Source organism: Dendrobates tinctorius, unplaced genomic scaffold (genome assembly GCF_039654945.1).
Source record: "Dendrobates tinctorius isolate UK_male_01 unplaced genomic scaffold, ASM3965494v1 ptg000103l, whole genome shotgun sequence".
Taxonomy (NCBI): Eukaryota; Metazoa; Chordata; class Amphibia; order Anura; family Dendrobatidae; genus Dendrobates; species Dendrobates tinctorius.
Window position 1 is genome coordinate 16,469,667 of NW_027361771.1, and position 25,045 is coordinate 16,494,711.

At 41.4% G+C, this 25,045-nt stretch overlaps 1 protein-coding gene across 1 annotated transcript in view; it reads right to left on the bottom strand.

Moving 5' to 3' along the window:
* The window catches only part of ANKFN1 (ankyrin repeat and fibronectin type III domain containing 1), a 1,014,930-nt gene that overhangs the window by 894,518 nt on the left and 95,367 nt on the right, over positions 1 to 25,045 (bottom strand). The window contains exon 2 of the mRNA XM_073588104.1: positions 17,595 to 17,790. Within this exon, the coding sequence (XP_073444205.1) occupies positions 17,595 to 17,774 (180 nt within the window). The 5' untranslated portion in view covers positions 17,775 to 17,790. The remainder of the gene's footprint in view (positions 1 to 17,594; positions 17,791 to 25,045) is intronic.

The following is a 25,045-nucleotide window of genomic DNA, read 5'->3' on the forward strand; positions in this document are numbered from 1 at the left end:
TGGAAGTAGCGGTGGACAGGGCGGACTGAGAGAGGGTTGATGATGGTGATGGAGTTGGTGTTCTTTCTGATGGCCTAGAATCAGTCTTTCGTTGATATAACAGTGGGATTCCCTGACTGCTGTGGTCTTGCAACGACACCTCAACATTTGCTGCTGTGCTAACCGGTGGGCTTACAGTGGGGGAAACAATGTAGCGTTGCTGACTACCTTCGTTGTGATCAGTTGCACATGTGGCACTTGAGGTTTGGTGTTGTGTCCACGCTTGCAAGTGCATGCTGGTTAAATGTCTAAGCATGCAACTGGTATTCAAATTTTTCAGATTTTTCCCTCGGCTAAAGGTCTTTGCGCACTTCTTACAGATAACCTTGACCTGATCATGAGGATTTTGTTCAAAAAAGTGCCACACTGCACTCTTCCTACTTTGGCAGACATTTTGCGGCCTAGCACGCTGTGATCTTTTGACCCTCTGGACAAGCTGTCCAGCAACTCTTTTGATGTTTGGAACCTGTCTTTGGAGTGCTCCGGGCCTGCCAGATAACAGCTGTTGCGATGTCGATGTCTGCTGTGGATGCTCCTCATCTGAGCTATTGGAAGCAGCACCCTCTTCCCCCAATGGATGCCAATCTGGGTCAACAACTGGGTCATCCATCACCTCCTCTTCTATGTCATGTGCACCTTTCTCTGTGTCACCGTGTATGGTGGTATAGTGTGCGGGAAGGGGCACCTGAGTCTCATCAGGGTCAAAATCTGGCTCTGTACACTGCGAGGACAATGTAGTGCTCTGAGTGAATGTACCAGCAGAATCATCCATCAGCGGCTGTGCATCAGTGCACTCCATGTCAGATTCATCTTGGCCTGGGTAATTCACCATTTCATTTGATAATCCAGGCATGGTATGTGAAAACAGCTCCATGGAGTAATCAGTAGTATGGCCTGCGTCATCCTTCAATCTTGGTTGGGGTGAAGGACACAAGGAAAGGTGTGGTTCATGAACATGAGCCTCCAATGACGACTCAGTGCTTTTACTTTTTACAACTTCAGAAGAGGAGGCGATAGAGCTGGAGGCTGAGTCAGCAATGTAAGACAAAACTTTTTCCTGATGCTCTGCCTTTAAAAGCGGTTTGCCAACTCCTAGAAAACTAAGCGTTCGAGGCCTTATGTAGCCAGACGATGACGCAGGGTCAGCACCTCCTGCATTCGGTCCTATTTTGCTCTTGCCTCTACCATCAGATCCACCACCAACACCATCATTACCAGCTGCCAACCCCCGCCCAATTCCACGACCTCTTCCACCAGCCTTCCTCATTTTTGGTAGAAATGTAGACAAAATCTAACAAACTATATAGTAATGTAAAACAAGGTACAAGGTGTCTATAGGACAGGGGAGATTTAGAATTTCTGCACACACTTGTGGACAGTGGACACTTTTGGATTGTGTGAGGCCCACTGATATCTGAGCGCTATGTGACAGGCTCGATGGCACAGCTGCCTGTGACCAAAGTGACGAGAGGATAATGGAGATTTTGAATCTCTGCACACACTTTTGGACACTGGACACTTGAGGATTGTGTGAGGCCCACTGATATCTGAGCGCTATGTGACAGGCTCGATGGCACAGCTGCCTGTGACCAAAGTGACGAGAGGATAATGGAGATTTTGAATCTCTGCGCACACTTTTGGACACTGGACACTTGTGGATTGTGTGAGGCCCACTGATATCTGAGCGCTATGTGACAGGCTCGATGGCACAGCTGTGACCAAAGTGACGAGAGGATAATGGAGATTTTGAATCTCTGCGCACACTTTTGGACACTGGACACTTGTGGATTGTGTGAGGCCCACTGATATCTGAGCGCTATGTGACACGCTCGATGGCACAGCTGCCTGTGACCAAAGTGACGAGAGGATAATGGAGATTTTGAATCTCTGCGCACACTTTTGGACACTGGACACTTGTGGATTGTGTGAGGCCCACTGATATCTGAGCGCTATGTGACACGCTCGATGGCACAGCTGCCTGTGACCAAAGTGACGAGAGGTTAATGGAGATTTTGAATCTCTGCGTACACTTTTGGACACTGGACACTTGTGGATTGTGTGAGGCCCACTGATATCTGAGCGCTATGTGACAGGCTCGATGGCACAGCTGCCTGTGACAAAAGTGACGAGAGGATAATGGAGATTTTGAATCTCTGCGCACACTTTTGGACACTGGACACTTGTGGATTGTGTGAGGCCCACTGATATCTGAGCGCTATGTGACAGGCTCGATGGCACAGCTGTGACAAAAGTGACTAGAGGATAAGGGAGATTGGATTGCTTTTAAAAAAGCAGTTTGCGGAGCAGTGGGTAAACAGCAATGCCAGCATGTCAGGAAGCCTTAAAAGGCAGCCCAACAACCAACACCACTGATACACCACAATATAGCCTCCCCTTGCACTGCACACACAGTGACTTGTGTGTTGTGCAGGCCAAATCGCTAGCAGCAGATGCAGTTTTTTGGTCTTCTTCCCTGCCTAACGCTCTCCCTACAGAATCAGCAGCAACCTCTCCCTATACTAAGATCGGCAGAAGTAAGATGGCGGTCGGCGTGCACGCCCTTTTATACCCCCTGTGACGCCCACCAAAGCAAGCCAATCACTTGCATGCCCTTCTGAAAGATGGTGGTGACCCGTCCCTAGGTCATCACGTTGCCCACAGTGTCCGTGGATCCTGATTGGCTGAAAAAGAGCGCAAAACAAACTTTTGAAACGCGACTTTGGCGCGTAAGTCGCCGACCTCGTGGCCGACCTCATCCTAGGGTCAGGTTTCGTTTCATGAAACCCGACTTTTGAATTTTTTGACCCGTTTCGCTCAACTCTATTCAGGATATTTGTGTTTTTTGCTTTTTGTTTTCTCTGGTTAATGGTCATGTGTTAATATGCACTTACATTGTGCATACACATTAACTTACTTTCTCAGTTCAGATTTGTTTTTTATTCATTTCATTGTGCATTCAGTGCATATATGGGTGTGACCGCCCTTTTTCTGAGCTGGGAAAGCCATCCAGTCTTGCCTAAGCTGTTACTAGTGGTTCAGCTGCTCGATCCTTATTCACATTCACGTCACTTGGCAAGTGAAAAGATTTTAAATACTAGAGTAGGGACTGTCCCACAAGGGTTGCCGTGACGTGGCGGGATGGCTTGTGCATTATTTTGATCAAAATTATGTTTACTAAATACCCCTATTATTATTACTACCTTTATGCATTATTTGCAGTATATTTTTTACTTTTTAGTTCAGGATATTTGTGTTTTTTGCTTTTTGTTTTCTCTGGTTAATGGTCATGTGTTAATATGCACTTACATTGTGCATACACATTAACTTACTTTCTCAGTTAAGATTTGTTTTTTATTCATTTCATTGTGCATTCAGTGCATATATGGGTGTGACCGCCCTTTTTCTGAGCTGGGAAAGCCATACAGTCTGGCCTAAGCTGTTACTAGTGGTTCCGGCGCTTGATCCTTATTCACATTCACGTCACTTGGCAAGTGAAAAGGTTTTAAATACTAGACTAGGGACTGTCCCACAAGGGCTGCTGTGACATGGCGGGATGGCTTGTGCATTATTTTGATCAAAATTATGTTTACTAAATACCCTTATTATTATTATTACCTTTATGCATTATTTGCAGTATATTTTTTACTTTTTAGTTCAGGATATTTGTGTTTTTTGCTTTTTGTTTTCTCTGGTTAATGGTCATGTGTTAATATGCACTTACATTGTGCATACACATTAACTTACTTTCTCAGTTCAGATTTGTTTTTTATTGGTTTTTATTCACGAGATAACAATGTCAGGATCACCAGGATCCATGGAAGCGTTTCAGAGTTACCTCATAAAGGGACAGTGGTCAGAATTGTAAAAATTGGCCCGGTCATGAACGTGCAAACCACCCTTGGGGGTTAAAGGGTTTATCATAGGGGAACCCTACATCTTTTTTTGGGTGTTCCCCATTTTAATAGCCACTAAAGGCTAAGTATACAGCTGATATCAATAGCCTGGGAATGTCCATGGGTATTACCCCCTTCCAGGCTAAAAACATCTGCCCACAGCCATCGACTTTCCCTCTGCTGGTTAAGAAAATTACTTGGGAGCCCACACCATTTTTTTCTGAAATATAAATTTTAATTATTAAATACATGTATAGTAAACTGCACACACGCTGTACTAATTGTATTTGCCACTGACATCTGTATATCTATCTATCCTATGTGTATATACTGTGTGTAATCCATCTACTCTTTGGCTCCTTCTGTGATTTTACAGTAGGTGGCTGATGAAGTGCTGTTTTTTCTTAGAGATGTAACATATACAGTATATATATATATATATATATATATATATATATATATATATACACATGTGTGTCTGTGGAACTGAAATTTATATATCTATCTTATTCTATGTTTATATATCTATTCTATCTATTCTATTCTAAACTGTCATGCTGTGATTTTAATGTTCGTGGCTGATTAATTGCCGTCTTTTCATGTCTATCTATATATCTATCCATCTATATATCCCATCAATTTCAGCTTTTTCTCATGCCCCCTGACCTGTTTGTTGGGTCCAGCAAAAAAATATTTGGCTTCCCCATTAACTTGCATTGGATCCATTATTCGGTATAAATATACGGATATTTGAAAGTATGTTGTGATGATTTTCCCGAATCCGAATATTTCACTATTCGCTCATCACTAATTATAGCATTAAATAGACAGACATTTAGGATTTAAATTAAATACTATTTTTGAACCGCTGCTTTAATTGAAAGATCCACCATGGCAGCTGTGGTAGACAAAGGAGCCGGCTTGCTAAGAAACCTGAACTAGATAGCCTATAGCTTTCATCACATCACCCACACATAGAGATGGGAAAGAAGCCACCTTCGTGTTTTGAACATAGTGTGCTATTACAGCTACCTGGATAGGTAGAGAAGCACTATAATCTGGCCATCTTTAGGTAACATACTTATGTACCTAAGTACAATTTATTTCAATTTTAAAAACATGATAACCACTTTTTATTTCATTGCGCAACCAATACTAATTACCAATAGATATTTCTTCTTGTAGATGGGGTTTGGTTCTGCTGAAAAAGGATGAAGACCTAAAATAGACCTTGGTCCTGCTCTGGATAGCTGCATAATTTCCCAAGGTGGCACATTGAGCAACTCCTTAGCGAATTGTAGCCAACATCTTACACAAGTACAATAAGTTACACTCTAGTAATATTGCAAGAGGTTGAAGACTACTTTTTGACCGTAGCTGACATCTGGGCAGGTATAGAAATGCAAGAACTGAGTGTGCCAATTTACCTGCACTGCATCTATCTGTAGTAATTTACGCTGTGGTTTATTCCATGTGAATTACAGTGCACACCGTTCCGCCATTCTGTCGTGTAACCTCCCAGCCCTGCACAATACTGTGTGTAACCTTATTGAGTTTCTCTGTGTTGGGTAAACACAATTTCAGTTGAATCTTGCTGTGTCTGTGTGAGTTCCTGCACCTCACTCAAGTAGGGAAAATTTTAAGGGTCCCATGTCAAACAACATAAAATGACCATCTTAAGCTGAATTCACAAATCCATGTTTCAAGGTACAGTACAGTCCCTGATTGACCATGGGCCTCTTTACCCAAACTTGGATTCAGAGACCTGTAGTGAATCTATGAGTCGCGGACATTGACACTCAGATGTGGAAATGCTTCAAACAACCATACCAACCTATTCTAAATCTTAAAGATAATTATGAGTGTTTACTTAAAAACCTCTCAATTTGCTTCTAGCAAAAACCTGGTGACAGATTCCCTTTAAGCAATTATGCTGAAGTCACTGTTGGTCACAAGTGCTACACACCGATATTACCTCTAAGGTCAGATATGTCATTCCAGGGGAGTGCTAGGAATCTGGGACTGTTGCATTGTAGCCTGGACACAGCTGATGCCATTAAAAAATGGGCATAATGGGCGCCCTTTATGGCCATGGCTCGACCAGTGCTGGAAGAGGGAGGTATTTTGTGACCCAAAGACATGCTGGCTTACTCCACTGCATTACACGTCACCAGCCAATCAAGCGCTGGCAGCTGACATCAGCATGCTCGCCATGAGTGATATAAATGTTATGTGCCACCCATGGAGAATATATAAGGGGTTGCCATATGTCATAGGAGTGGAAGAAGCTGAGAAGAGTTGTTTATTTTTTTACTAATGTTTTTGAAAAGAACAGTAGAACAATCCAGGAATGTGCACTGGATGGGGGAAATTACAAAATGAAGAGGTCCAGAATGATGCTCATTATACCAGAATGGGGCCAAGGATGGAGGATATTAAACCTTTAAGGGGCCTAGGATGGGGTCATTATGCCAGGAAGGGGCCAAGTATGGGAAACATTATTATAGGATTGAGGACATTATGCAAGGAAGGGGCCTGTGGTGGGGGACATTATTATAGGAAGACGGGTGCTTTATACCAGGAAGGAGACAAAGAATGGGGGACATTAAATCAGGATGGGAAACAATGTTACAGGAGAAGGCCAGTATGTGGAACATTATTACAGAAAGGTGCCACGGACAGGGTACATTATAACATTAAAAGTAAACCTAAATTAGCAAACAGTGCTAGTGTCTCAATTAATTAAGACTGGGGCTTTGTAGACAAGTCTTAATGATGGATATCCAGGAGTAACATTCTTCTAATCAATTAATTAGTGCATGCCACTTATTTAATTATGTGCCCCTTATCAGTGGCATGCATCTTTGTGTGCCTCAGCAGATATGTTACTCTAGTCTGGGACTAGAGTACATTTCTGGCATAAGCTAGATTACTAAAGTGGGGCAATTTTCAAAGAATTTATTAAGTAGGCTTGCCATGGCCATGGCCCAACCCACCCATACTCCATGCACTCTGGCGAATTGCAAAAACAGCACATTTTCAAGGTGTTTTATGCCAGATTCTGGTATCAGGGCCGAAATCTTCAAGCTTATCAATCCACTAAGTTTTGGGAAATTATATAACACCATCTTCAGGATGTATAGGAATGTCTACCATTTTACCCATCAGCTCTCTGCACTGTACTGCACAGGTTATAAGCACCATAATGATTGATTTAATGCCTTCTCTACTACTCACACTACAAAAAAAGGAAATAATAACTAAAATAAAGCACAAGGTATAGACATTCAACAGGGTCACATGCAGAACAATAATTGTTGTTGAGTTGTCATGAGCTAAACTGAGAAAAATCACTTATACCTTGCAAAGAATGTCCCTTTATCTTAGCACTGACCATGTTACCATATTAAAACCTGAGAAACAATGTCAATGATGAAATCATTATTTCATGAGCCAGTCTGAATTAACTAATTAAGTAAGAAAAATATTCCACAACTCATTTTATTTTCTGCTGGCTGATTAAATTAAACACAGGGTCAAAATGTGCTTATAATCTCAATGTGATCTGAGCTCAATGCGTCTTTTCAATCATGGACTGAATAGAGTTGCTCTTTCCAATTCTTTGCAGAAATGAGAAGTATATCATGATGAAGCTTATAATTTCCATAACATTCACAACCACAGATGGGGAATGAGTACTATAGGCATTTTTGTTAAAAAGATAACGTTTTTGGCTAGCCTGTATGCAGAGCCATCTAAGGAGTCTATAGGAAAAAAACATCTGGTGGTTAAGGACTCTACTTATTGACAAACCCAGAGAGTGGCCTACTTTGCCCTAAGGGATCTAGTGTAACAATTAAAAGGATACTATGGGATCTGATAGTAACATAGTAACATAGTTATTAAGGTTGAAGGAAGACTTTAAGTCCATCTAGTTCAACCCATATCCTATCCTAACTTGCCCTAACATGTTGATCCAGAGGAAGGCAAAAAAACCCCATGTGGCAAACAGTAAGCTTCACATTGGGGAAAAAAATTCCTTCCCGACTCCACATACGGCAATCAGACTAGCTCCCTAGATCAACGCAATATCAAGGAAACTAGTGTATATACCCTGTAATATTATACTTTTCAAGAATGGCATCCAGTCCCTTCTTAAATCTTAGTAGGGAATTACTCATTACAACATCATATGGCAGAGAGCTCCATAGTCACACTGCTCTTACAGTAAAGAATCCGCATTTGTGATTATGCTTAATCCTTCTTTCCTCCAGGTGTAGAGGATGCCCCATTGTCCCCGTCACAAGTCTAAGAGTAAAAAGATCATTAGAAAGGTCTTTGTATTGTCCCCACATATATTTATACATTGTAATAAGATCACCCCTAAGCCTTCGATTCTCCAAACTAAATAACCCCAAGTGTAATAACCTGTCTTGGTATTGCAGACCCCCTAGTTCCCTAATAACCTTGTTCGCTCTTCTCTGCACCCGCTCCAGTTCAGCTATGTCTTTCTTATACACCGGAGACCAGAACTGTACACGGTATTCTAAGTGTGGTCGCACTAGTGACTTATATAGAGTAAAATTATGTTCTCCTCATGAGCATATATGCCTCTTTTAATGCATCCCATTATTTTATTTGCCTTTGCAGCAGCTGCCTGACACTGGCCACTAAATGTGAGTTTGTCGTCCACCCATACACCCAGGTCTTTTTCAGTGACAGCTTTGCCCAGTGTTTTACAATTAAGCACATAATTATACATCTTGTGCGTTCTACCCAAGTGCATGACCTTACATTTATCCCCATTAAAGCTCATTTGCCATTTATCAGCCCAAGCTTCTAGTTTACATAAATCCTCCTGTAATATAAAATTGTCCTCCTCTGTATTGATTACCCTGCAGAGTTTAGTGTCAGAGCATGGGATAAAATAAATCTGACACCAATGCTGAGGCAAACAAATGTATTTAATAAAGTAAGAAGTGAAACAAAAGCTAACAGAGATCTTCCTGCAATTGTAGCAAAGTTTAACAAACTGAATAGCGGGGCGCGACTACAAGTATGAACCAGTCCAGCAGTAATATGATGCAGAAGTGCACACAGCACTTAAAAGCGGAAGTCCAGCAATAATATGAGTGAGAATGCAAACAGTACTTAAACATGGAAGTCCAGCAATAATATGAGTGAGAGTGCACACAGCACCTAAACAAGGAAGTCCAGCAATAATGTGATCATAAGTGCTCACGGCACTTATATGTGAAAGTCCAGAAATACACAGGTGGAGCATTAACAGGAAAAGGTCTCTAATCGTACCTTTTGGGCTGAAAAGTCCTGCTCAAGTCCAGCACTGCAGCCCGACAGACTCAGTCCAAGAAGAGATAATCATGTCAGAATTTCTTACTGACCACAGAAGATCCAGAGGCGAGTAGCTCCTCACTAGAAGTCCGTACAATAGCTAACCTGGTCAGGATCAAGTAGCTGCGTCGTGGACTGAAGGCAGCTGAACACAGAGAGGTAGAGCACCGAATAACAAGCAGCAGCAGCAAGGAGTCCTGAAGCAAACAGGCAGAAGCACAGAAGTCAACAGCAACAAAATACTCAGGCAAGGAGGATATCTCGATCTGGACTTAAATAGCAGGACAGACAGGAAGTTTAAGGGCAGGGCGAAGCACCAGACTCCATCTTGGACAAGGGCAAAACAGGCTCCAAGGAACTTCCGGAACCCGTACACCTGGCTTGCCAGAAAAAGGGCATGATCTAATGGCATCCATGCACCAAAAAGGCCCCAAAGCTTTGACACAAATTTCTAGCACAAAGTAGGCCCGCTAAAAGGGGGTGTAAAGTTAGAATACATAATCTAAAGATGTGCCAGATTTATCAAACAGCATGAACCACCATGACAAACTGTCATTATGAGTGTTTGGTGAGTTTTTGATGTTGTAGATTTTCTGCGTCATTTAGCTAAACTAGGGTTCCTGTGTTTTTGAGTTATTGACTGCCTTTTTGTCGTGTTTTTTTCTGTTTTAGTTTTTGGAATGTTATTTTTTTTTAAATGGAACCTGTCACCATAAGTTTGCAGTCCAAATCTGCAGGAGTCATGTTGTAGAGAAAGGGGAGCAGAGCAGATGCATATAAAATTTTGAAAGAAATAATCAGTATACCTATGATTTCATCTTTAATACCTTTGGTATTTTTGGGATGTTCAGTCCAGTGGGTGGTCCTATCAGTTGCTGACAACTTTCTTTGTATAAGTATGCATACAGAAATGTTTTTAGATCAGCAAGCAAATTAAAATATTGGACAAAGATAACACAAGTAACCAAAAAAATGCAGTTTTTAAATGAAGGAAAAATAAATCCAAACCTTGAAGCCCTGTGTGAAAAGGTGATTGACCCACCTTAAAACATAAATAAACTGTGGTTTATCCCATCTTTGGAAAGCTGAGTTCAAATTCCCTAGCCACATCCAAGCCTGATTGCTGCCACACCTGTTCTCAATCAAGAAATCACTTAAATAGGACCTGCCTGACAAAGTGAAGTATCCTCAAATGATCCTCAAAAGCTAGGCATCATGCCGCAATAGGTAGTGATGAGGCATTAACTAAATACAGAAGATTAAATAAATTCTGTAAAAAGCAAATTAAGACAGCAAAGATTGAGACAGAGTGACTCATTGCCAGAGAAAGTAAAAATAATCCCCAAATATTCTTTAACTACATAAATAGTAAGAAACTAAAAAATGATAGTGTTGGTCCCCTTAAAAAAGTCTGGGTGAAATGGTGGATGAGGATGAGGAAAAAGTCAATATGCTAAATGACTTTTTTCAACAGTATTTACACAAGAAATTCCCATGACGGATAACATGATCAGGGATAAAAATTCTCCATTAAATGTCACCTGCTTAACCCAGCAGGAAGTACGGCGGCATCTAAAAATCACTAAAATTGACAAATCCCCGGGCCCAGATGGGATACACCCCCGAGTACTGCAGGAATTAAGCACAGTCATAGATAGACCATTATTTTTAATCTTTAAAGATTCCATAATAACAGGGTCTGTACCACAGGACTGGCGTATAGCAAATGTGGTGCCAATATTCAAAAAGGGGACAAAAACTGAAATTGGAAATTATAGGCCAGTAAGTTTAACCTCAACTGTAAGTAAAATCCTGGAAGGTTTTCTAAGAGATACTATACTGGAGTATCTGGAGAAGAATGACCTCATGGCCCAATATCAATATGGGTTTTCAAGGGACCGTTCCTGTCAGACTAATCTGATAAGCCTTTATGAAGAGATAAGTTCCAGACTGGACCAAGGGAATGCTGTGGACGTGGTGTATATGGACTTTTCAAAAGCTTTTGATACGGTGCCACACAAAACGTTGATGCATAAAATGAGAACAATGGGGATAGGGGAAAATATGTGTAGATGGGTTAAGAGCTGGCTCAGGGATAGGAAACAAAGGGTGGTTATTAATGGAGCACACTCGGACTGGGTCACGGTTAGCGGTGGGGTACCACAGGGGTCAGTTTTGGGCCCGTTTCTTTTTAACATATTTATTAATGACCTTGTAGGGGCATAGAGAGTAGAATTTCAATATTTGCAGATGACACTAAACTCTGCAGGGTAATCAATACAGAGGAGGAAAATTTTATATTACAGGAGGATTTATGTAAACTAGAAGCTTGGGCTGATAAATGGCAAATGAGCTTTAATGGGGATAAATGTAAGGTCATGCACTTGGGTAGAACGAATAAGATGTATAATTATGTGCTTAATTGTAAAACACTGGGCAATACTGTCACTGAAAAAGACCTGGGTGTATGGGTGGACGACAAACTCACATTTAGTGGCCAGTGTCAGGCAGCTGCTGCAAAGGCAAATAAAATAATGGGATGCATTAAAAGAGGCATAGATGCTCATGAGGAGAACATAATTTTACCTCTATATAATTCACTAGTGCGACCACACTTAGAATACTGTGTACAGTTCTGGTCTCCGGTGTATAAGAAAGTCATAGCTGAACTGGAGCGGGTGCAGAGAAGAGCGACCAAGGTTATTAGGGAACTAGGGGGTCTGCAATACCAAGACAGGTTATTACACTTGGGGTTATTTAGTTTGGAGGATCGAAGGCTTAGGGGTGATCTTATTACAATGTATAAATATATGCGGGGACAGTACAAAGACCTTTCTAATGATCTTTTTACTCTTAGACCTGTGACGGGGACAAGGGGGCATCCTCTACATCTGGAGGAAAGAAGGTTTAAGCATATTCACAGACGCGGATTCTTTACTGTAAGAGCAGTGAGACTATAGAACTCTCTGCCATATGATGTTGTAATGATTGATTCCCTACTAAAATTTAAGAAGGGCCTGGATGCCTTTTTTGAAAAGTATAATATTACAGGGTATATACACTAGTTTCCTTAATATTGCGTTGATCCAGGGAGCTAGTCTGATTGCCGTATGTGGAGTCGGGAAGAATTTTTTTTCCCCAAGGTGAAGCCTACTGTTTGCCACATGGTTTTTTTTTGCCTTCCTCTGGATCAACATGTTAGGGCAGGTTAGGATAGGATATGGGTTGAACTAGATGGACTTAAAGTCTCCCTTCAACCTTAATAACTATGTTACTATGTTACAAGCCAAGGAAATTCTGGAACAAATGAGAAACAAAGTAATTGAGGTCTATCTGCCCTAGATAAGGCTATAAAGCAATTTTTAAACTTTTGGGACAACAGCGAACCACAGTGAGAGCCATTATCCACAAAAGCTGAAAACATGTAACAGTGGTGAACCTTCACAGGAGTGGCAGGCCAATCAAAATTGCAAGAGTGCAGCGATGATGCATTCAAGTGGTCACAAAAGACCACAACAACATCAAAAGAACTGCAGGTCTCCCTTGCCTAAGTTATGGTCAGTGTTCATAACTGCTCCATAAGAAAGAGAATGGGCAAAAATAGTCTGCATTGCAGAGTTCCAAGTGGAAAACCACTCTTGAGCAATAAGAACATAAAGGTTCGTCTCAGTTTTGCTCAAAAACATCTTGATGATCCCCAGTAATTTTGGGAGAATATTCTGTGAATTTACAAGATAAAAGTTTAACTTTTTGGAAGGTGTATGTTACATCTAGCGTAGAAGTAATACAGCATTTCAGAAAACTAACATCATGCCAACAGTAAAATATGGTGGTGGTAGTGTGATGGTCTTAGGCTGTTTTACTGCTTCGGGACCTGGAAGACTTGCTGTGGTAAATTTAAACATGAATTCTGCGGTCTACCAAAAAATCCTGAAGGAGAGTGTCTGGGCCATCTGTTTGTAACCTCAAGCTGAAGCGCATTTGGATTATGCAGCAAGACAATAATCCAAAACACATCAGCATGTCCACCTCTCAATGGCTTAAGAAAAACAAAATTAAGACTTTGGGGTGGCCTAGTCAAAGTTCTGAACTTAATCCAATTGAAATGCTGTGGAATAATCTTAAAAATGCAGTTTATGCTCGGAAACCCTCCAATGTTGCTTAATTACAAAGACTCATTTCCAGTTATTGCAAACATTTGATTACAGTTGCTGCTGCTTAGGGTTCCCCAACCAGTATTAGGTTTATGGGACAATCAGTTTTTCACACAGGGCCCCGTAGTTTTGGATTTCTTTTTCCTTTAATAACAAAGACCTTCAATTATAAACTGCAGTTTGTGTTTACTTCTACTGTATTATCTTTGTGTGATATTTAAATTTGTTTGGTGATCTGAAACATGTTAGTTTTATTCTGCTGGTCCCTACATTCCAACAAAAGTATTTATCCCCTTCCCGACAGGGCTAATTTTCACTTTTGATTTTTCCTCACCATCTTCCAAGAGCCATAACTTTTTTATTTTTTGATACATAGACATAGAGTATGTGTGCATGTTTTTTTGCGGCAAGAGTTATACTTTGAATGACACCATCCATTTAACCACATTATGTAATGGAAAATGGGAAAAAAAATTCCAAGTGCCCTGAAATTGCAGAAAAAAAACACAATTTTGACTTTTTTGGGGGGAATTGTTTTTACGGCTTACATTGTGTTGTGAAAATGACCTTGGAATATGAGTTCTCCTCATCAGTATGATTATGGTGAAACCAGGCCTGTTATGTTTTCATTTTTCAGTTAATGTAGCTGTGTGAAAGCTTATTTTTTGAAGGTCGTGACATCATTTTTTTTATACCATTTTGGTATAGAGATGACTTTTTTGATAGTTTCTTATCACACTTTTATGCTGTGTTACAGCGACCATTAAAACCTCAACTTTGGTGGTTTTCATTATTTCCTGTTTGTGGTGTTTACAGATCGGTTCTTAACTGACAAAAATGAACTGGAGTATAAGTTGGTATGCATGCAAAATAGGGGCATGTTCACTTGTTATTGCTTTTTTCTTATTTACTTACAGAAGGCTATATGTGTTAGGTGCCGGGATTCTCACTCTGCACAGGAAGGATCCCAAGCATTATCTTCTCCTGCAGTCTCTTCCACAGTGGATGCAGCTCAGCAAAAACGTTGGTCTCAGCGTCTTGCTCAGACTCGGGCTGTACGCATTGCTACTCCTACCTCTCCAGGTTCAGCTATGGTAATTGACAATAGACAGCGGCAGGCAGTCATTCCTGAGATTAAGTCCAGGATTCGTTCTACTGAGTATGCTCGTGAGGTGGCGACATCTCATTGGTGGTCGGTCGTCAGCTGCTCAGGTCCTGCGCTGGCTCCAGATTGGCTCCAGATTGGCCAGCAAGCAAGGTCCTGTCTGGCAATGGCTATAAAAAAACTAGATCTTTGGCGTTCCTGTCGGTGTGTTAAGATCATTCATATTTGCTGTGTGTGTTTGTTGGTGGGTCAGTTACCACCCTGTATGCATGTGTGCTGCTGATATCATGACGAGTGAATTTATAAACGGGCAGTGTAGAGTTGGAACTCCAGCTTGAACTTAGCATCTGCACCGGGTGTCCTCAGGTACGGGCTCAAAAGCCACCATGTAGCAGAGCAGGTTCAATCACCATTTTGTCTGTTTAATGGCCACTGTGAACATGCTATTTTGCATGCATACCAACTTACACTCCAGTTCATTTTTTTCAGTTTAGCTTCATGTTTCTGCATGTTTTGGAGGTAAGGGTGTGACTTCCCTTTCTTTGAGTGGGCCAAAAAGTTTATATGGCTTCCCTATTCACACAGTCATTACTGTGACAGATGGTAAGGCTTTAATACTCGAGGTTAGGACCATCCCGATTGGGGTACACCTTGAGGCTAGTTTGATGGCTTTTATGCTTTTTATATAAAAAATGGTGTTTAAGAAGTACCCTACATTATTTATATGCATTATTGTATTTACTTCTTGGGTTCTGTCTGTTTACTGATCAGGTTAATTTAGTATTTTCATATATTAGACTTTTATTGACTCATCGACACCACATGTGTGTATTTTTTCATATCTTAATTTTTCGTTAGTGATACACGCACATAAAGGAGCAGGGAAGGTGTATATTTCACAGTTTACATTTACATTTATGTCAGCAGCACCATAAGTTGACATGCTGTAGGTCTTAATCCCACAGCTCTTGTCAATTTAGGCTGCTAATATTTTCAAAGTACGTGTGTGCGCGAGATTTCTAAAAATGTCATGCCCTATGCTAATAGTGCAAACAAAACACAGTTTTTTTTAGATTTCACTTCTTATTATTAAGACAACAAAACCACTTAAAAAGCAGTTTGACGTTGCCATATTCTGAGCGATAAATTATTTATTGCTTTTTTTTTTCTCATGGACGGAGCCTTGCCAACTTTCCAGCCTATTGGGTCATTCCTTAAAAGGCACTTACACAATGCAGAAATGGTAGCCTTTGTAACCCCCCTCAATGGTCAATTGTGGTATCTAAAAGGCCAAATATTTAGGATTAATGGTATACCTGATTCTGGTTGTTAATGTCTACATATGAATGCCAAAGGTATTCATAAGCTACTCCCGTATATATAATATGTCCACATTTTTTATTGCATTGGTCGTTGACATGGTCTCATTTTCTACAGTATGAGTAAGCAGTTGCAGTATTTTGGGACATGTGTATGGTCCTAAGTCTATAGGAAATTGCACAGGATTGGTCATTTATGTAGGGGAGCCATTTTTCACATATTTGAACTGCTAGCCTTGTCCCTTACTAGATCCAGTTTCCTCATTACTTGATTCTTCTCTTTTTAAACTTTATTTTTACTTTTGTAATATTGATTTTTAAACATGTACAATAGAAATTTTGGATATATTTTATATATGTGATGGTTTATGAATATCTTAGGTATTCATACATAGGCATTAATTTGGGAGAAATCCACTCCACTGATTGTTTCTAAGGCCTGTTTCACACTTACATTTTTCCTGTCAGTTGCCAGCCGCCAAAAAGGCAGAGAATGGATCCGTGTCCGTCGAAACACCAATGGGAGCCACCGGACCGTTGGTGTGATGGGATCCGCCGATGTAGGAGTGTTAAAGGAACTCCAGGCCTGAAAAAAGTACCGCCGATGTAGCGGGGCCGAGAGAAGAGAGCGGCATCGGGCATGACCCAGGAGCCGCGAGAAGGGAGTGGGCATGATCCGGGAGCCGCGAGAAGAGGCGGGCATGTCGCGGGAATGAATGACCCGGGAGCCGCGAGCCGGCATCTCACGGAGGAGAGAGAGATTTAGGGTTAAATTTCAGGGGAAGGCAATTCTTCCGCATGCACTGTGGGAAAATGTGCAAAAATGCGGATCCGGCCAGCAAAAAAACGTTTCATTGTCCGTCCAGTCATGTCAGCGGACGCCAAAATTTTGGCGGATCTGCAAAAAAACGGTTACAACGGATGACCATCCGTCAAGATCTACAGATAATGCAAGTCTATGGGGAAAAAAACGGATCCGCCAAGAAAAATGGCGGATCCGTTTTTTGGCATAACGGCGGATTTTGACTGATGGAGACAAACGGAAGTGTGAAACAGGCCTAAGTATCAATGGGAAGACTGATATAAATACAGTATGTTTCTAGATAATGTTAATATATATATATGTTTGCTTATGAATATTTGTTTGGTCTGTTTTTTACTGAATTGGGGGAGCTGTATAATCTAGTAGGAATCCACATGTAGTAGTACTGGTACAGCTCCTGTACCCACACTTTCAAGGCTAACTTCACACAACCGTATAAAAAAATCAAAAGATTTTTTTTTTCTCCATTTGTCATCTAAGGGCAATCTATTTTTATACAGCAACAGATATTTAAAAAATTCCAAGAACAAATACATTTTCCTATCTTACAGAATTGCAATGTATCTGTAAAAAAAGTGATGTGATTTTTTTTCCGCACCCATAGACTTGAATGGGCGAGTCTCATTCAACACACAGAAAGTACAGCATGCTGCTATTTTGTCACGCATAGATTTAAGTCAGTGAAAATAAATTATCATCTGTACTGCCCCATGGAATAACATTGGTGTAAGTGTTATCCAGGTGCGATCTGTCTTTGCACTTTGAACAAAAGTACGGTTTTGTCAACTTGGTCACATTGTGTCTGATGTTCTATGTGGTCAGTTCAAAGGAAAGACAATCAAAACCATTACACAATGTGCAATTTGTGTATATTTCTTAAACATTTTATAGGAAAGAAAAAGAACTTACTACAGATGGTTTCCGGAAACGGTCGGCTCTTGCTCTGAAATAGGCTTCATCAAATGATGAGTGGCTTCCCTTTAATTTTTCAGAAAGGTTTCGGTATAGGCGTTTGGCTGCGTTTGGTGAAGCTGGGGCACTGATCTTTTTGGATTGTGTGAGCTGTAGATTTTGCATCTGTTGCGTCATGATTTCTTGGTAAATCCTAACAAAAAAGAAAAGGTACGTTTTTCAATTATACTCTATACAACTTACACCTGTAATTGATCAGAATGGAAGAATTTTAAGTTTTAGATATGAGCCAACCTTTGAAAATGTGCTTCAATAGTTTTTCACTGATATTCTATCAATTTAAAAGAGTTTTTCTCTACTTAAACAGCCTCTTTTTAAATTAGGTACTCCTGCTTGTAAAGAAAAATAACTCACCCATCTCCCGCACTGGCATCTTTACGATTACACCAAAGTCAACACTGTTGTCACGGGTGTGTCAAATGCTGCAGACCATTGTTCTGCATCTAGATGCAGAAGGTCTCTGCGTTTGGCATTATAGATGCCTTCTTAATCCTTCTGACTTTGGACCCCTTGTCAACCTCCCTCCAAGTTCTAATTGACACACCTGGACTTGGGTGTTTATGGACTCCCCGTCTGCTTCAGTGAGTCGCCGGTGATATTCAAATTTTCCCTTGTGAAGGCTTGGAGCTATAGCAGTTGGCTAACTTCCTCTCTGGTGCTGTTGGAGGACACTTGGTGTTACCTCTCTGAATCCGCTCACGATAAGTTGCTTCCCCCCTTGTTTGTCTCCCTTCTTCTCTTTAGTGTACATTGGAGACTGACCAGTGGTCACCCCCCTCTTCCCTTTTCAGGGCCTAGTTCTAGGGATATACAGGGCTTAAGTTCTTGCTCAGCGATTGGTGTGGAGCCAATATAGGGATGATAGAAGAGGCAGGGTGCTATTAGGTCTGCCTAGGGGTCTCCACTCCCACTTTCCCTAGCGTTTGGGCTTCCTTCCCCTCTTCCCTTTGTGTTGCACTTAGTATACCCACACTGTACATGACAACTGGGTAACCCAAAGCTTATGTGAGTAACACTGTTATGCCACATAAACTCTTAAATCCAACAGCGTTCTCTGAATGACTGCAGGGCTTATGTGGCATAACAATGTCACACAAACCCAGGGAGACCCAGCGCCAACATCACTGGAAAAACAATAGATCGGATGGTGAGTGTCTTTGATTTTTTACAAGGGGGAGTATTAAATTTAAGAAAGTGGTTATCCAGGCAGTGAACAACCACTTTAAGAAAAGATGCAGATGGCTGTAGGTTCTCTCATCCGAGATAATCAGGCTTATTAGGCAAATGATACTTTGATCTGAGTGTGATCATATTGTGCTCTGATTCTATCAGATGAGGATAAGGTGGAGAAACAAAATTCTCCATCTTCTCCATTCTGTCAGTCCGAGTGCAGTCCGATGTTTTCCACTGACTCATTGATTTGCGTGGCTCAGTGCGATCCAGATATCAATTCAAACTCGGGCATGCAGCAATTTTTTTCACAGGCAGTCTCTGTCCGAAGAGAAAATCGGGTATGTGCACAACCCCATAAAATAACATTGGTCTAAGTCCAACCCTTTGTTTCGTCGGATTGCACTCATGCTAAATTTACGCTGTTATGTGCCTGCCATGAGTGGAACTTTCAAATCTCCTGACATGTCTTCCTTAGTTAGTGCTTGTATTTCAGATGCAATAAAAATTCTACAACACATTTTTATAAATCTGTGTTGACTCGGCATTCCTTTTATTTCTCAAAGAAATCTAGCAACATTCCTATTATTTCTCAAAGATATTTAGTAATAAATTTACAACTGGGTGTTAATATTTCCTTTGTCAAAGGGGAGTGTCTACACATTGGTAGTACAGATTGGACAGTATCTTATTTTTTAGAGATACATCCCCATACCCAGTTAGTATGTATTCATTACTATGAATATGCTATGAAATTGTTATAGTAAAGAAAATTTACTAAAACAAAAGAGTTGATATGATTTTTTTTTTTATTAAAGGCCTGTAATGCATACAAGACAATAGATGCTATTGTGCATAAGTGCAAATGCTGCTCGGAAATAGAGATGAGGGCCAGATACAATGTTATAATAAGTAAGAGCAAACAATTGCGAGTATTTCACCTTCAATACACTAAATTAATATAAATAATATATTTTTAAAAAGAAAAATTCAAAAAAAGTCTAAGACCAATTTCAAAATGTACATACTTAGCACAGGGTGTACCACTACCAGAGACTGATCCAAGTAAGCAAAGGGTTATCTTAAACACTTCATGTAATGATCTGCGCAAGATCATTATCTTTGCAAAGATTAGAAAAAAAAATCCATAAACTGTATAAGGCCGATTTCACACGTCTTGATATTCCGGTATCGGAAAAAATTGTACCAGAGATATCCATGTCCGTTTGTCCATGTGTCAATTTGTCACATTCGTTTGGCATCCGTGTGCTATCCATGTGCTGTCCGTATGCTGTCCGTGTGTCTGTGTATTGAAGCAATTTGTTTCAATGTTATCCCTATGACTTTTAAAATGCACATGGATGGCATACGGACACCATCCATGTGTGATACGTGTTTACATGGACCCATTGACTTGTATGGGTCCGTGTGATCCGTGCTGTCGCTCAAAAACGGACATGTCAGCATGTTTTGCACACAAACACATGGTCCATGAAAACACACGATTGTGCACATACGTTTGTCAGGGTCTCCGGTAAGTGAGAAAACTGTCACTACATGTACCGGAGCCACTGAAACTGGCCTAAGTGGTAGCTCAAGCAGTAACCAAGGCTTGGTAATAATTATGTTATTATTTATCTTGCAAACTTATTGCCATTTTTTGTGTTTATTTACAAGTCAAGCTTTATATGTAAAGTATTAAATGTTATCAAGCAAGGTAGACACATTTTGCCCCCAGGAAGATTCGCCCCCGCACATTTCGCCCCCAGCATTTCGTCCCTGGATGTTTTGCCCCCAGCATTTCGCCCCAGCATTTCACCCCTGGATGTTTTGCCCCCAGCATTTCACCCCTGGATGTTTTGCCCCCAGCAGTTCGCGCCCGAATATTTCGCCCCCAGCAGTTCGCCCCGGATGTTTCGCCCCGGCAGATCGCCCCCCCAGATGTTTTGCCCCCAGCAGTTCGCCCCCGGATGTTTCGCCCCCAGATTTCTCACCCCCGGCAGTTCGCCCCCGAATTTTTCGCCCCCAGCAGTTCGCCCCCGGATGTTTGTACCCTGTTTTGCCCCCAGAATTTTAAGTTTGGATGTTTCACCTGTTTGTCCTTGTGGTTCATAAATTCCTGTCCGTGATCAATCCACATGTCACAAAAGTACTGTACAGAGTGCTGCACTTTTGGGACATGTTAAATCAACTGTTTCCATCTGTAAACCTCACAACTGATTGCATTATAGTGTCAGAGCATTTTGCCCGCACTTTTAACAAGACATTTTCCAAAACGTTTCATGTCATTCTCCGCAAGGAGAAACAATAGTTCTTGAATATCGGTCAGACGCCTCTCACACAGCCAAACCAGATCTCACACTTTGCACTGACGAGGGGCAGTACCCCAAAACACAGTGTCTGCAAATTGAGATTCTCATTGTGGCTTTTATCCTAAGTCATGTAACAAGGCTCATTAAAGGGTCGACATTGACTTTTAGGATTGCTACTTCCAATAGGTGGCACTAGAGTTCTAGCCCTCTTCCTCTCTGAAGAGACAATTTACATATTTCCTAGAGGAGCATTGCGGCTTTAAGTCTCCTCATCTCGGCATGCTTAGCATGTCACTCTCCGCAAGGAGAAACAATACTTCTTGGATATAAAACATTTTTGTGTTGCAAAAACATAACACAAAAAAATAAACAGATTAAAAATATGTAGTGTGAATGATGCCTGATTAGGTGGGGAATGTAAACCACTCTAAAATCAAAACATTTTGTGAAATTTTACTTGACCCAGCACTGACCTGCTTTTTTGCAAGTTTTGTTGCAGATGTAACAATTTTCATGTCAGGTGTCCTGCAAGTTATATTAGACCAGGTTTTATTCCATCTTTACATCAGAATATAGCATTGTCAAAAACCTTTACAAAGAGGTGTACTAGCAGAAAAAATCAGTCAGCATCCACAGCAATTCACTTTCTACAAGTATGAATTCAGTTCTATCCAAATGTGGGAAGAAGAAGCTGGTCTATGAGAATCACATTTACGTATTTTCCAAACTAACAGCTGACGATGTCCATTCCATCTGGGGGTGTGAAAAACGGTCGACTTGCAAGGGACCTGTTTGGACCAATGAAGCATCTGATGAAGTGGTGAAAGTAACTAATCCCCACAACCACGCAGCACAAGCAGCAAGACCTGAAGCAATCCGACTTGTCAATGAGGCGATCACCAGGGCAAGGACAACAAAGGGGACATCACAACGGATTCTCACAGAAGTCATTTCAGGAGCCCATTCTAATGTTGTAGCACTTCTCCCAAGGAAATCATCACTGAAGAGAACAATACGATTATCAAGGCAACTTGGCAATATTCCAAAGTTGCCCCAAACCCATGATCAACTTGTTATTCCCCAGGAGTTCCAGGAGATCAATATTGATGATATCCAGCAACAGTTCCTTCTGCATGACTCTGCTGAGCATTTAACATTTCCATTATATAGAATTATTGCAAAGCTTATGTTGCACAAATGTGAAAAATTATATATTGCACAGTGCTGATATAGAATACTATGTGATTTTATATTTGCCTTAAAGGGGAACTTTGAGGATAGTATAATGTAGGGTGAATCCTACTGATTCCAACTATGCCTCACTTGTTTATTTGCAGTCTGATTCTCTGCTCAGCTTCAAAGTAGAAGTCCTGCCTTTGAAGGGAATCTGTCACCCATATTTAGTGATATCATGTAAAGATATCACCCAATTGTGCGTCCCATAAGGATTCTATTAGGGCTTTTGACTCCCTCCGAACCCGCACCTTTGAGGCATAAATACCTTTTTTATCTTGTTGGGGATGTATGCAAATCGCCACGGTCCGATCCAATGGGCGTGGCTTAGTCGCCTTCTCCCCCCCTCCTCGGCTTGCTGCATATAATCAGCTGTGAATATCACAGATAACGTTGGTTTCCACGCTTGTGCATTGTAAAGCCTCCTGTGCCTGCGCAGTATGCTTTGCCCAACTGTGGGCGAAGCATATAATTGCTACTGTGCATGCACCAGTATTTTCCAGCGCGGTCTACGCCCCGGAAGTCTTCACATGCAGGACACACTTCCGAGGCAAGTGAACTTTTTTCATCAGCATGTGGATGGGATTTAGGCATTTACGCTGCATGTGACCCCGACCTAATGAACCATTGAGTTAGTATGCTTTTTTTTCACAAATACTTCTTACATGTTTGCTCGTTTTTCCTGATGTAAACCTTTTATTGTCATGGAATCCTGCATTTTGCTAGCTTTTGCTGCCGTGAATCCTTTCACGACTTTGAAAATTTTTTAACAGGAATATATCATTTTCCACTGGGACAATACATGTCGTAGAAAAATCTATTGTTTAACCCCTTCACACCAGATTTTTTTTCAATTTAATGTTTCTGTTATAACATCAGAAAATCTGAAGCAAAATGAGAATTTTTAATGTGAGATATAAACAACAGATGCTTCTGATTAGGAAAATTTATTGTGAATTCATCCCGAAATTCTATGTCTGCTACTTGTTACTTTTTATTTTGTCTCTCATTGTTTCCTGTACTAATACTTTCACTTTTAATTAGGAAGTCATAGGAACTTTACGCCAAACTGACTGTGATAGGTGGAAGAATCAACCGGTCTTCTCGAGGTTGGAGAATTCACTCTCAAATGCTTGGATTGCAGCTAGTTCAAAATCCAACATCAGGTTGTGTGGCTGGGGGCGAAGTCCAGGTTGCATGTTCTCCAGCTCTTGTATGTTGAATGGCTCTTGTCTGTCAGCAAGGCGTACACAACAGGAACAAGGCCGCTGTGGACCACATGGATTGTATAAAGTTGCTTGAACAGGGATGGTGTAGTGGAAAACATGCCATCAGCAAACCACTCTTTACTTTAGGCCAGTAGATGGAGAGTGTACCTTGTTCCAAATATCAAGATACAGCTGTTAGGCATCGGGTTTCTCCCTCTGCACAAGAGGAATCCTGAGCCTTGCCTTATCCGGTCTCCCATTCAGTCCCGGCCGCAGAGGAGCCTGCTCAGCAAAGACGTCATTCCCGGCGCCTTGCTCAAGCTAGTGCTGTCGGGTTGGTTGCTGCTGCCATTCCTGGTTCAGCTATAGCAGCCTGCAGTAGCCAGCGGATTTTGATGTTGGATTTTGAACTAGCTGCAATCCAAGCATTTGAGAGTGAATTCTCCAACCTCGAGAAGACTGGTTGATTCTTCCACCTATCACAGTCAGTTTGGCGTAAAGTTCAAAATGAAGGACTCAAGGTGCAATATCAAGGTGACCATGAATTTGCTAGTTGGATAAGCATGATACCTGCCCTTGCCTTTTTTACCAACACAGAATGTTGTGCCTTCATTTGAAGCATAAGTGGAAAATCCTGACTTTCCACAAGAAGCCATACCCATTGCCAACTATTTAGAAGATGCCTATATTGGTCGAATGACTTTGTAGGGGGTGGACTGACCTATGGACCTGTCTGATAAAAATAGACATGTAAAAGGGATGATGTATACAATGCTTTATTCTGACTTGTATGTATATGTGTGGGACAACAGCTAGAATTAGTGGAAGATGGTGTAGTACCTAGTTTTGGCCACAAGATGAGCACACAGAGTAGTGAGAAAAGGACTCTACAGCAAGCCTTAGGCTAGGGAAACTGCACAGTCATGGTGGGTGGAGTAACGGGACTGGGAAGGAGATTTCAAGAAGGAGGAGATATAAGGAGGGAGAGTCCCAGGGGCAGGATAGACACCCAGGAGGAAGAGAGAAGCGGGAAGAGCTCTGGAGAAGACGGAGGAAGGAGAAGCTCAGGAAAGACAGAAGAGAAAGAGATGGTTACTCGGAGAGGGGGGTGGCCCTGAGAGGACAGCTGCAGGACAGGACGGCAGTAACTAACGGAGGTCTGGGGTACAAGACGGTTGGACACTGAAGAGTGAGTAAGTGTTACAGCACGCAGACTTGGTCAGGGGAAGCGCTGTGGCCGTGGGCCTAACGGCAGCCACAGTGAGAGAACCTAGGGGTCTCCACCGAACGGAAGCAAAAGGAAGGTGACAGGTACTCAGGCCATGGAGCATAAGCTGTTGTGTCTGCTGTGGATGTCAAGAGGACACCCAATAAAGTTTGGACCTGATTGAACGGATTTCTGCATCTGTCTCCCGTCTGTTCTGCAGCCAATAGGGACCACCCCCAGTCGGCACACGTACTACAA